Genomic DNA, 12,659 nt, shown 5'->3' on the forward strand with positions numbered 1-12,659 from the left:
CGGAAGTGGGCTGTTTTTAAAAAGTCCTAACAGCTGACGTCCTTTGAGATGGAGATGCTTTAGTTTGACAATAAAGAGACTGAAAATAAAAAATAAATTGGGGTTTATGGAGTTAAATAGAAGTGTTGTACCCCAAATCCCCATCTTTGCTTGAGGCTGACAGCTGATGGCTACATTACTAGGTAGTAGCACAGCAGTTAACAGCAGTTAAGCGAAAAGGTGTAAAAAAAAGTTTAGAATAAAAAAATATTTTTTTACTAGTTCTACTAAACTGAATTTGAACTTTGCTCCTTAACAGCGTGAAATGATTCGATTTATCAAAAACCTAAATGGGTACTTTAAATGTTTGTAGTGAATTAGTGTCATAATAACTACGTGAGGGCTCTTAGTTGCGCAGGGTCTTACTGTGGTCTGGTTCTGGGATGCGGGCACTGGCTGGTGCTGGGGAACCTGCAGGGCCCGGAGGCCCCGGTGGGCCAGGCGGGCCTGGAAGACCTCTCCCTCCTGGCAGTCCTGTTGGACCACGGGGGCCTGGGAGTAGGCATGACAGAAAAATCACCATGGTGACAGACATTCTGTACAGCAGGGATGTGTCACAGCAAAATAAGACCTGAGTTTCCTCTGAAGAGGCACAGCTCATGGCAGAATGATAAATGACTGTGGCTTATGTGACGACAAGAGGACAAACAACAGAGAGGAAAAAGATTAGATAAAGTGTTGAGTGATGCAACATAGCGTCTCTTAGGAGTGAGTGTGTGTCTGTGTCTACATGTGGAGTAAGATCAGGAGCTAGACTGAACAGGAGAGGTGTATAAACTTTCTTTTGTCTGTAGTTAACTAGAAGAGGGTCTTTAATTTACCGGTGCTGGCATCTTTACAATGAGAAATTCAAATAAACACAATAAACTCTGCAAAGTGTTGCTTGGACTGGTTCACAGTAAATTAAATGCTCTCTACATACACAAAAATGGCAAATCTGTAAGTGCGCATAAGCAAAAGGGACCCTCGTCATCCCCAAGCGTTATTTTGAAGATGGAAAAAAGCACCACAGTGACATCTGACCTCATTGTTTGGATTCCTCTGAGGTCAGGCTGTATGCTGAACACAACCTCTTGCCCTCCACCACCTTTTTTGTATATATACTAAATGACATTTCATTATTTACAGATTTTCAGCATAATATATTGCATCTGATTTGACATTTTTACTGATCGCAGTAAAGAAACAGCAGCAAAACCAGCTGCTTTGGCTACTTCATGAAGATCGCAAGCTGCAAGCTGCAGCACAGTGTTCAGAGGGCCAGAAAAAGCAGCTCTTTAAAGCCTTTGTGACATATTAGGGAAAACAATTTCAGTTTTTCTTCTAGGATAATGGTTCCCCAGAGCAACTATGGGATGATATAGCAAAATATTAGTCAACATTTTAATACGACTCTCCTGTAAGTTATCAGGGCTCGTATCATATCATACAACATCACTTCTCCTAACTACAGCTGTTCACTTTTGATTTTTCCCACAACCTCTGGCTTAAGAAAGATATTTATCTACATTTAGCATGACACTGGATGCATTCCAGGCCCGTGTTTATCTTTCTCTTTGAGTGTTAAAAAAACAAAAATAAAAATCAGTAAAATAAGAAAACCACAGCGCTGCTTTTGGATACCTATGAAGTAATGGAGATAGAAAAACACCAACACCAAAGGGGCATATGGAAATCATAAGGCTCTGGGATTTCGTATACGTATCGCTTGTGTTCATTTCAATTGAAGTCACATGGTGGGTTTGTAGTTCAGCGTTTGCTCCAAATCTCATCTTTACCCAGCAGCAGGCAGAGAGCAGGGGTCACATGTTAGCCTGAGAGGAGAGGCACTCCCTTCACGATCCACAGCAGAGGAATAACAGCTTATAGCAAGAGCAGATGTTGTGACACACTTATAGACCGCCATTTACTTTATTCATTATTCAAGTCACAGCTGCCTCCGGATTTACGTTTTTCCCCGCAGGTCATTTATTATTTGTACATAACAACTGAACTCTGAATCTGTGGAACAGATTTATGATCCCGTGTCTGTTCTGGCTGCCGACCATGAAAAGCAACACATGTTGGGGAGTTTATATACAGTCAGAAAACAAATACTTTGCTACTTTGCTTCTGGAGCATGCACTTTTTAGAAACCTATGATTTTCAAAGCCAACCAACAAAATACTCAAATTCCAGTAAGTTACCAGCAGGCCTCAAGGGGGGTTGGATTGTCCCAGCATTTAGTGCTGGAGGGTCTGCACGCCGACTGAGAGGTTTGAGGGAAAGACAAACACTCTGGATATGGACATCACAGGTCAGGAGGAGATACTCCCCTGTTGTTTTCATAGCCCTTTGGCCTCTTGTTAGCCATTGTTCCACAGACAATAGTGACTAGATAGGCAATAACTAAACAGCTGATCTGACATACCCTCTCTCTTAGTGGCACACATGCAACTTTACAACAGGACGAGGTTTATTTGTTACTCTTATCTCTGCTAACAAAGACCTTTTCCTTGAGTCCACCGTTACCTGCTGGTCCAGGGGATCCTTTTGATCCAGGGGCTCCAGACGGGCCCCTTGCCCCGGCCCCACCTCGAGGCCCAATAGGACCTGGCAGCCCTTGAGACCCTGGCTTCCCTAAGAGAAGGAAACAGCCATGAGTAATCACAAAGCCCTAACTGGTTTACATCTTAAGTAGTTTTACATCAACTGAAAGTTACAATTTACCATCTCTGCCAGGAAGCCCATCTCTTCCCTTTTCACCCTGAGGACCTGAAATTAAAACAGGAGAGGTTTGATAAAAACAATCCAAGTATAATCCACCAAAGGATGAGGTGCAAACAGTCACAGGAAGAATGTGTCATTGTGTTTATAGGTCAGTATTAGGGCTCATTAAATGTTTTAGCTAGAAAATAAAACATTTTTAAAGTGCCAATTTTATATACATTTTAAAGGGCTAGTTAATTCTAACACAGGAAACTGATTTCCCAACTCTTGGGGTTTATGTAAAGCTTTGGTTGTAGTGATTTTGGGAATACTTTATTAAAAGGAAGCAATTTTACACATCAGATTTCATTTGCAGCTCTTCCATTATTGGAAACAGTCGTATAAAACCTGCAGAGAACAGCGTAAAGACATTAAATGATTTCATTTAAATCAGAATCAATTAAGGTCTTATTCAGCAGAACCTCCACCAGAACAGTTAAGCAACACCCCACACATAGTGGTGCTGAAGAACAGGCAGAATGAGGAAAATCTAAACCAAGCCTTCACTATGCATTACATAAGAGTGCACTTTGGCCTGAAGGTGGCACCAGAGGAAAACTCACAGGGTGCTGGTTTAGAAATGGTTTATCCTGTGGGGAGAAGGAACTGGTTCAGAAAGATGTTTTATATTTCTGATTTACAAATGGATCAGGGAGCTTTTTCTTTGACACAGGGAGCAGTGGATGAGCACTGGGGAGTAACTCAGCCAGAGCGGTAGACCAAACTGCACTCAATTTCTCCAGGTTTGTCTCATTTAAGACAAATAAAAGTCTTTAATTTGAAAGTCCAGTAAATCAAATCTTTCTCTTGCTGATGGTATAACAACACTGATGACTGCGTCTTTAGCTGCAGCCAGTGCTGGGCTCAACTCCAGGAAAGGAGAGGACGCTCACAGAGCTGAAAGAGAGCTGCACTCTGACTTTTGTTAAAGGAAATAAGTGCGTGTGCATTGGGTGAAACAGGATACGAGCAGAGGTGTGCAGGAAGCGAGCAGGAAAAGCTGCAAGGAATGATTTCTGACTTAATTATTAAACGTAAACGTCGACGGAACTAAATGGAAATGCCTAAACTTGACACGTGACAGCAGGATACACCTACCTGCAGGTCCCTGCTCACCAGGAGCTCCCTGAGCGGGCACAGCCCCCATCAGTAACGAGGTCTCTGGAGCAATTCCCACTTTACCCTGAAGGTGGCGATGCGATATGGAGGCCGGAGCTGTGAGTAATTGGACCTGGTGCAGGAAAACATAAAACAAGCGCAGGTAATTAAAACAATACGATTGTTTAATGTAGGCCAGTCACGTTCCTCAGCGTTTCACATGCTGCGTCTGAACAAGTAAAAGTCTTCACCTTCTCCTCCAGCGTGTTCAGCCTGTCGCTCATAGCAGTGATTCGACTGCAGTTGAGACAATCTGAAAAACAGATTTTAGTTGGAGGAATCAGACATGTAAAGATGTGGCATACCTACTTTTAGGATTAGGCTTAAACTTTTTCTTTGATAAAGCTTATAGTGAGAGCTGGATCAGGTGACCCTGAATCATCCCCAATTATGCTTCCAAAGGCTCAAGCTGCTGGTTGACCTCACATGATCCACTGAGCACCGCTCTTTTACTCTTTTCACTCCCCGTGTGATGAAATGTCATTAGCTTTGTGCCTTCTTTCTCCTGTGGTTTGTTCTTTGTCCTCTATAGGTATCATGTGCAATGTGCTGACCCCATCACCCTGCTATTGATTGTTATTGTTATATCTTTGTTTTCCACCCTGGGCCTGGTTGTGAGGTTTTCACCTCCTAAACGGGAGCTGTTGTCTTCCCTCTGTTACCAACTAAATTACCAAGTTCTTACTTAAACCATCTCCCTACCTTTGTACCTAAAAGATCTTTTCCTCACTGTGTTATGCATCCTGAGATTAATTTTGTTGCGGTTTGGCATTACAAGAATAAAACTGAGATGAGAATTGCCGTCTAGTCAAAATAATATCGTATTCACAGTTACTTACTGGAGATTGCTTCTCCCGTGCGTGCAGGTGGCCGGCGTAGAGTAGATGGTTTTCTTAATGCCTCTTGAGCTACAAGCCGGTTTCCTGCATCTGTTTAAACCAAAAGACAAAGTGGAATAAATGTCAGTTCAGTGTTTTGCATTTGAAGTTTTTATAATTTCCTGAGCTTGACAACATAATATTTAGATCCCAAAAGGTTAATTCTGTTCATCTGGACGTAGCATTTTCAGTGGGAAACGTTTCGCCACTCATCCCAGTGACTTCTTCAGTCTCAGCTGACTGCAGGTTTCCCCAACCTTATAAGCAGTACCTTTGCACAAAGGTGGTTAGTGAGTGTATTTTCTAGTTTACCAGTGGCATTAGAGCTAAAATGATTGCTTGGGAAAGAAAAGGAAACCATACATCATCATCTGGTTTAAGTAAAGAGACTAAGACAGGTCTAGGCAACTCCAGGCCTCAAGTGCTGGTGTCCTGCAGGTTTTAGATGCGTCCTTGATCCAACATGGCTGATTCAAATTGCTAAATTACCTACTCACCATCTCTTGAAGTTCTCCAGAGGCCTGGTAATGAACTAATCATTTGATTCAGGTATGTTGGCCTAGGGTGAGATCTAAAACCTGCGGGACACCAGTGCTTGAGGCCTGGAGTTGTCTAACCCTGGACTAGGACAACGCTTGTCTCTGATTCTCACTGCCAACCTGTAGGATTCAGTATGCAATTTTGTGTTTAACCTAATGTCATCACTCCAAGAATTCAGTTACAGACTGTGTTGTGGGTTCTATCACGACATTTCACATACATGAAATTGAAAATGACCTCTGGGCTGTTTCTGTCCTCCAGGTGAGCCAGACAGAGCTCAGAAAGGGAAATTAACAGTGACAGTTGCAGCTCTTGTATGTGTTACATTTCCAAAGAACAAACACTGTGCTGCATTTCAGCCGAATTGTTTTGCTTTTGCCTCGTTCCTTTAAGGAGGATAGCATCGCAAGGCCTGGGAAAGAGGGCGTGTGAAGACAAACAATAGTTTCCTTGTTGAAAAAGAATGGGGCAGTCTCAGTCCGCATTCTGTTTTGCCTTCATTTTATGAAGTGTGGGAGTTTGTGTCCCAGGGTTGTAGATGATTTGAATGGGCAGACCTTTGTGGAAATGCTAGACTGACTCCATTGTCTGGCCTGGGCTGGCTGTGGTTGGCCCAGGTGCTCCTGATACAAACAAGAGGCTGGGTTCAGCACCTCATTAGCCACCAGGAAGCATGCCTTTCCATTCAGTGGCCAGCGGCCACAGTCGACGCCAAGTACTACACTGAACGAAACCATGAAATAGCACCTGCAGCACAGAGGTGAAGCAGGACAACGGCATTTTTCTTAAACAGCTTCGCGTTTTGTAGCATCGAGATGTCATAATCTGTCTCTATGCACTGCAGGCCCGGAAAAGGAAAATAGAGCGCTTACTGTCATGAAGGAAGAATGAACGTTTTGAAACCTGAGACGTAAAAAGCATAATGAGTTCAGATATTACCCAAAGAGGGGAGAGTGAAAGGGCAAAAGAGGAGTATGAAAAGTACACAGAGCACATGGTTTAGGGTAAAGTGAGACTGCTCCAATAATACCCCCGCCCCGCCTCTCCTCGACCTCTGTGCTCATGATTTCACTGTTTTGGGTTCTGGGTATTTCTCAGAGGATTACAAGTGTAGATGGATTCAAACCATGTAATGTTATGGCATGACCTCCAGATTGTAGAAAACTCCTCCATGCTTCAGTAACAGCATAAACCTTGCACAGAGACGAGGACATTTCGATGTCTGCTTCACTCTTCTGCAGCGTACTTCAGTCTACACGGAGGAAGGCAGAGGAGACAAAGAGACGTGTCTATGTGCATGCACATCCTGCAGGCTTTTCTCTGTGAAGCCCACTTCATATAGATGGCTGCATTCAATTACAAAGGTAGGGGGTGGGGGGGGGGGGGCTCAGGATAAGAAATCTAGCTCTCCCTCCTCCCCTCCTGACAGCGCGTCTTTTCCCTCTAAAGTAAAGAACATTGAAGCGCCAAGATCCCCTCACCCACACTCGAGCTATTGTATGAAGCATTATGCCGGCTTTGGCACAAGAACTATAGCCTCCCACACACCTCTTGCACACTTTCTCTGTCTCTCGGTCTTGCAACAACAAATATTGAAATCTTCAAGACCCCTTTTTTTCTTTAGCATCCCCTCAGACAGTATCACTTTACTACAAAGCCTGTGGCGTGCACGCATGCGGACCTGAAGAGTGAGGATGACTGGGATGCCCCAAGAGTGCCTCCATCGCTCTGCTGGCCAACAATAACTTCATCACAGTTAATGAGTGGCCCCTGATGGACACGGTTCATCGTATCCCCTATTTGTTTGAGCTTACTGGGCTAATTGCCCCAGTGAGAGGGGGATCAAAAAATGTGTGAATGCATCTGATCTTTTTACCCCGTGTTGCACTGGGTTCCAATCAGTGACAGACTCAGAGTTCTTCATTAGAGAAAGACCCCTGCAGAGAATTCAGCAGACCAGAGGCTGCGTTGACATCAGCCAGCACTTGTTAAGCTTTTCTCTCTTTTGCACAGAAATCTCACACAGAGTTGAGTGAGTTTACAAACCCTTTCTGGATTTTCTTTGATGCTTCTGGTGCAATAATCTCCGAGGAACATGAGGGAGAGATGAGCAAAGGTCACAAAGAGAAGGTTATCTTTTCCCATTTTAAAGTGAGGGTGCATTTTCGAGAACGAGCAAAAGGATCGAGGCAAAAGTGTTACAACTTTTAATGAGGGTTCTGAAAAACAAATCAGTTATTCGACCTAATCTGACATTTATTATGGAGTTCTGAAGTTATCCAAAAGTGAAAGGGAGATTCTGCGCACACATTTAAGCATGCGGCCGGTGGCTAAGGCTAGACCATTGAAACTGCATGCTTAAATCTGGGCAATAAGTCTGCCAAGCCGCACATGCAACCTTGTAAACATCGGTTGAAACCCTAACAGACTTTCTTTCCCTCTTGTATTTCCTCTGCCTCACGCCACCACAAACAAAACAAAGAACAACACTGGAGCTGAACTAATCGTGTTGTGCTCTTTGCATCTTATATCCAAACTCTCCAACAGAAACAAAACGCACTAACGTTTAGTTATGCATGTGCTTTAAATATGTCGGTCACTGCATTTGGATTTTACTGACAGAAAGTATGTTTAAAATAGTCTAAAACAAAAGTAAGACACATTGAAGCAGACAGAAGGAGAGTGAGTGGGAACTTGCCAGGGTAACAGACTGCTTTGTGAGCCAACAGTAGAGACACACTTACTGTATGCCAAGTGCAAACGGGGCCAAAAGGGGAAAGACCTGAAACTGAACTGGTTTTTCAGTAAAATTGAAAAGTTAAGAGAATGCAGCTTTTCAATTTGGATCCCAGAAAAGCATTAAAAACTTGTTTTACTGTAACACCTTTTTTTGTGGTCGCAGCTTTATTAAAAACTTATTTTTATTACTTGAAACTGAGTCGGCGCCAAATGCACAATGAACAGGGCTTTAGCAGAATCTCTATGATCTAAGGTGTGTGTGTGTGTGTGTGTGTGTGTGTGTGTGTGTGTGTGTGTGTGTGTGAGCTCTTATGTAGCATTTTGTCTGTGTGAGTGTGAAAGAGACACACACACAGGGCTCTGTTATTAATGGACCAAGGTCATTCCTTCAGTGATACTCTCCCTGTGAAAATAAACTTGATGCTAAGAGGCCAGTTAGCCCTGCCAACCAGAGCCTTTAAACACACATCTCACACCCAGCTGCACTGACTGCCTGATCCTGGAAGCTCATAACCTCCCGAGGTTTATTTGTTCTCCACAGTTTGCGGACTGACTACCTCTATGAACGTACGAGTGAAGCATTCGCAGTTTTGTCAGCAGATGGTGGATGAAAATACGAAGATATGCCTGAGGAGCCTTTAAAGGGTTGTCCGTACTGTTTCCCTGCATCCTGCTGTGATGCATCAAAGTTGGACGTTCCTGTTAGGAGATACAGTCCACGGTGTGGAGGCAGCCGTGAACAAAAAACATCAAAACGCACACGCAAACACACGCGCTCACACTGAAGCGAGCAGACACAGCAGAGTACAAGGTCCTGATCCGATCCATCTCTGTCTGGTCAATTAGCTGAGCTCAGCGCTGCAGCATCATTAGTGACCAGGCGCTGACAGCCGGCCGGGGGAAGCGTTTGTCTCTGTCTCTGACCCCGGACAGACTGAAGACTGCCGCCTTCAGATAAACACACTCACACACCATCGACCCGCAGAGAACACCGACTCCTAGAAATAAGTCAAGTTGAACAAGGTGGCTGCTCAGAACATATGTTTGCTGAGCAAGCAGTTTCTTTTGTCTATTCTGAGACATTAATCTGATATGGATTCATTCATGCTCTTCTTCTACTTCCACTACCTCTAATGCTCCTTTCCCCCAAAAAACTATATTCAGTATTTATGACTTCTGAACATCAAAAAATATACAAAAGACACAAAAATGTGAAACTATAAACTGAGAGATATGAAGTAGAGACAAACATTTGATCCAAATCTTAATATTAATCTTCCTGTAAGGAGACACATCCACATTAAATACACTTTTGTTGTCCTTGCCAATATTAAATGCTGTATTTTTACACTTAGCTACATTTATTCAGTCACAGTGGTCTGCGGTCTAGTACCACAGAAACCAGTGCTCCCTTCAAATTATTCCAATGAGTTCCAGTGAGTTCCTTGTAGTCTGGGGTCTATCTATCTCTCGCCAGCTGGGATTGTACTGCACTGGTAACAGGATCATATTAGCAAAATGTCCCAATCCATTCTTGATGCTTGGCTCAAATCAGTCTTAACTTATGTTTAAGTCTATTAAAGGAGACCCTCCCTGCTAAGGCTGGCAGGTCCCAGTCTGGTGTCTGAGCGCCATTGTTTACTCTGCCTTCCCAGGGTGGCAGGTTTCTTTTATTAGGTGATTGACTTAAAGGTGGGATGCACATCGTCATTTCCTTACTTCAGAATTGCCATTCTGTGTCTTCTACCTCCAATTCTGAGTCATAATTGCAGGTAAGAAGGAAGTGCAGCCTTGCCTCTAACAATGGAGGAAAACAGGGGGGGAAAAAAACAAAAAAAGAGGTAAACAGAGCAAGACTGGATCTAAACTTTTACATTGCAAAGTTTGAAAACACGGAGGCAGCCAGCCCACATCTGGTCTCTCTTTACACATCTAGCTGAGATGATCGAAAGGCCCGCTGCAAAAGAAACCACGCTACAGCCTCAGGGACCCTGAGGTGAGAGTGTGAAGGGTCAAAGGTTTTAGCCTCATGCAAACACATCTCACATAATCAATCAGTGCAGACACAAAAACGCAGAGCAGTGGAAGGCAGCACACCAGAACCCCAGCATCTAACCGCACCCTCCACAGAGCTGGACCTCCATCAAGATGAAAATAATCGATTGCATTTAGTCTGACATGCTTTCTGTTTATATTAGTCACATGTGTTTTTAACGAATTAACGAAAGAAATGAAATGCCTTACTTAATATGTGATGCTTCATTTTGCATTTGTCCTCAACAGTTAGTTTAGTTTTTAAACAGGACACATAAATCATCCTGTATGTTCAACCTGTTACCAAACAAATTTAGAGAGTTAAATCTCTGTAATTTACAGTGTACTAGAGATTTAAACTTGTTCTCTGCTGTGAGATTTCCACACTGGTGCACTTGTAGCGTTGGTTTGTCAGAATGAAGAGGGCTGCAACTGTAGAAACAGAAATGAGTTTCAGTTGTGTGCCATGAAAAGCGTAAAGAAAATGTTCTGATGCTCCAGACAGAAACTCAGCATTCAGGATCAGAATTACAGTCTAATAAAAGAAAGCAATCAGTGAGGCATGGCGATGTTTGTGTAATTACTTTTACTGCATAGAGGTAGGAGGACACAGCTCTGCGCTGAAAGTCAAACTAAAGCAGTTTGAACTTCATCCTGTTTTAGAGTTGGGGAAAAGAAACTTAAAGTCGTATTGTGCACAGAGAATAAATTAGACTGCATTGTGAAATTTTTAGTTCACTCTCTTGCAAAAGGTAGTCCAGTTCCAGCAGTTTTTCTAGTCTATACTGCTGTGGAAACATTTTTTTTCTAATTTATTTTATTCTGGTTTATTTAATTTGTTTTGGGGTTTTTTGCCAATTCAAATTGATCCCTTACACGAAAGGGAGCAGTTATAAGACGCTCTGATGCCTGCTTATATAAGTATATACATAAATCACCACATTTTCACTTGGTAAGGCCATTATTGTGCTTTATGTGATTTGGAGTTGCCCAAAAAAAAGCATGCCTGCACAGATATCTCTTTAACAGTCCTGCATTGTAAGCAAACACATACATATACTGCAGATGCAGCTCAGTTTGAGCAGAAGTTTTCTTTGGGCTGTGACTCTGCCAATTCTCACATCAGTCCTTTCAGCTCCTCCAGCCCATCCAGATGTGCTTGCACACAAAACCTCTAATCTTTCACAGGAAGGAGGAGGGTCTCCCGCCTCTCCGCCAACTTCTCTGTCCCACACAGGGCTGTCTTTACCTCACTGTCCCTCTCACTCACTCTCCCTATCGCTCTCTGTTTTTACAGCACATGCCTGTAGTGATGCTGATGTCAGTGACGGGGTCTGCATCTCAGTCTGGCTGTCCCTCTCACCCCCCTCCCCAGCAGGCGGAGGTGTGTAATTACAGAGCAGTGCTGGGCTGAATGGTCTGACTGGTGGGGTGACTGCGGTCTGCTGACAGAGGTGTTTGTCTAGCCTAAAGACATGTGCTCCCATTGGCATTCTGGGACAGGAGACTGGTCACACTTGGCATGGACAGCTGTGAGGTAGACCTCTCTGCACAGGATGTGGCATAACTTCCCCTCCCTCCCTCCCTCCCTCCCTCTCATCAAGCTTCCTGCTTCTTGCATTTTCCAGTAAGTTCCATCACGAGAGACCTGCAGCTATCTGCCCCACATCAGCTTAGACTGGATACTGGAGAATACCTGCAAGGCACTTCTAAATACCAGTTAGAGGAAAATTGAGCTTTGTTTCCCAGTCACTCACCAAGTTCACCTCTAATTACTAAGCAGAGCAGCTCTTGTTCCACAGTTTGTTAACTGCCTGTTTAAGGGTGAGTGTGTCTTGGCTGTCTCGTTGCAAGACGCTGCCTGATTGTCCACAAAAGCAGGAGAGGCAGCGTGTGTTTAAAGAGAGAGCCACAAAAAGACAACGGGTCTGGTGTTTATGTAAAGCCTCAAAAATTCTAATGAATTTAGAAAAGGAATAAACATTATTTGCTGCAGTAAAAGTAGCATGCACACACACAAACAAAGAAAACAAAGCATCACCATGTGGCACAATGGAAACAATTTTCTCCGTGCCATGAAAGCAAACAATGCTGCGGTTTGTGTAAAGTGGCTAAAATTAGTGCTGGGTGCATTTGTCAAACTGCAGCATGCTGACCTAAGACCGTATGTGGTCGGGACAGGGTGCACTACAAATCTGCCCCACAGTCTTTAAACATTTCCACTTGAAAGCAGCAGATGTGTAATAAAAGCATGTGGCACAGGCTGACAATCCAGCTCACACCCTTCAGCTTTATTAAGAGAGACACAATAACGCAGAAGTCCGATGAAGCTCAGCTCCTCCCTCCTGATCCTTGTTGACCCAAAAAAAGCTGCTTAGTAAACTTTGGCTTGGCGACGTTCTCCCTTTCAGTGATGTGCAAACTTTCTCTTCTCCTCTGCGGTCACCAGGGAAACGAGTGAAAACAGGACAGCATGGCTACACACCAGCACTGTTTGATTCTCTTGTCTGTGACCTCTCCATA

At 43.6% G+C, this 12,659-nt stretch overlaps 1 protein-coding gene across 3 annotated transcripts in view; it reads right to left on the reverse strand.

The window, feature by feature from the left end:
• The window catches only part of emid1 (EMI domain containing 1), a 55,429-nt gene that overhangs the window by 8,994 nt on the left and 33,776 nt on the right, over positions 1 to 12,659 (reverse strand). For all 3 annotated transcript variants that reach the window (XM_040019254.1, XM_040019253.1, XM_040019255.1), the window contains 6 exons: positions 4,785 to 4,874; positions 4,137 to 4,198; positions 3,886 to 4,018; positions 2,749 to 2,793; positions 2,551 to 2,658; positions 406 to 531 (listed from right to left, as the gene is read on the reverse strand). In XM_040019254.1, the coding sequence (XP_039875188.1) occupies positions 406 to 531; positions 2,551 to 2,658; positions 2,749 to 2,793; positions 3,886 to 4,018; positions 4,137 to 4,198; positions 4,785 to 4,874 (564 nt within the window). The remainder of the gene's footprint in view (positions 1 to 405; positions 532 to 2,550; positions 2,659 to 2,748; positions 2,794 to 3,885; positions 4,019 to 4,136; positions 4,199 to 4,784; positions 4,875 to 12,659) is intronic.

This window comes from Simochromis diagramma, unplaced genomic scaffold (genome assembly GCF_900408965.1).
Source record: "Simochromis diagramma unplaced genomic scaffold, fSimDia1.1 OVJJ01000822.1, whole genome shotgun sequence".
Lineage (NCBI taxonomy): Eukaryota > Metazoa > Chordata > Actinopteri > Cichliformes > Cichlidae > Simochromis > Simochromis diagramma.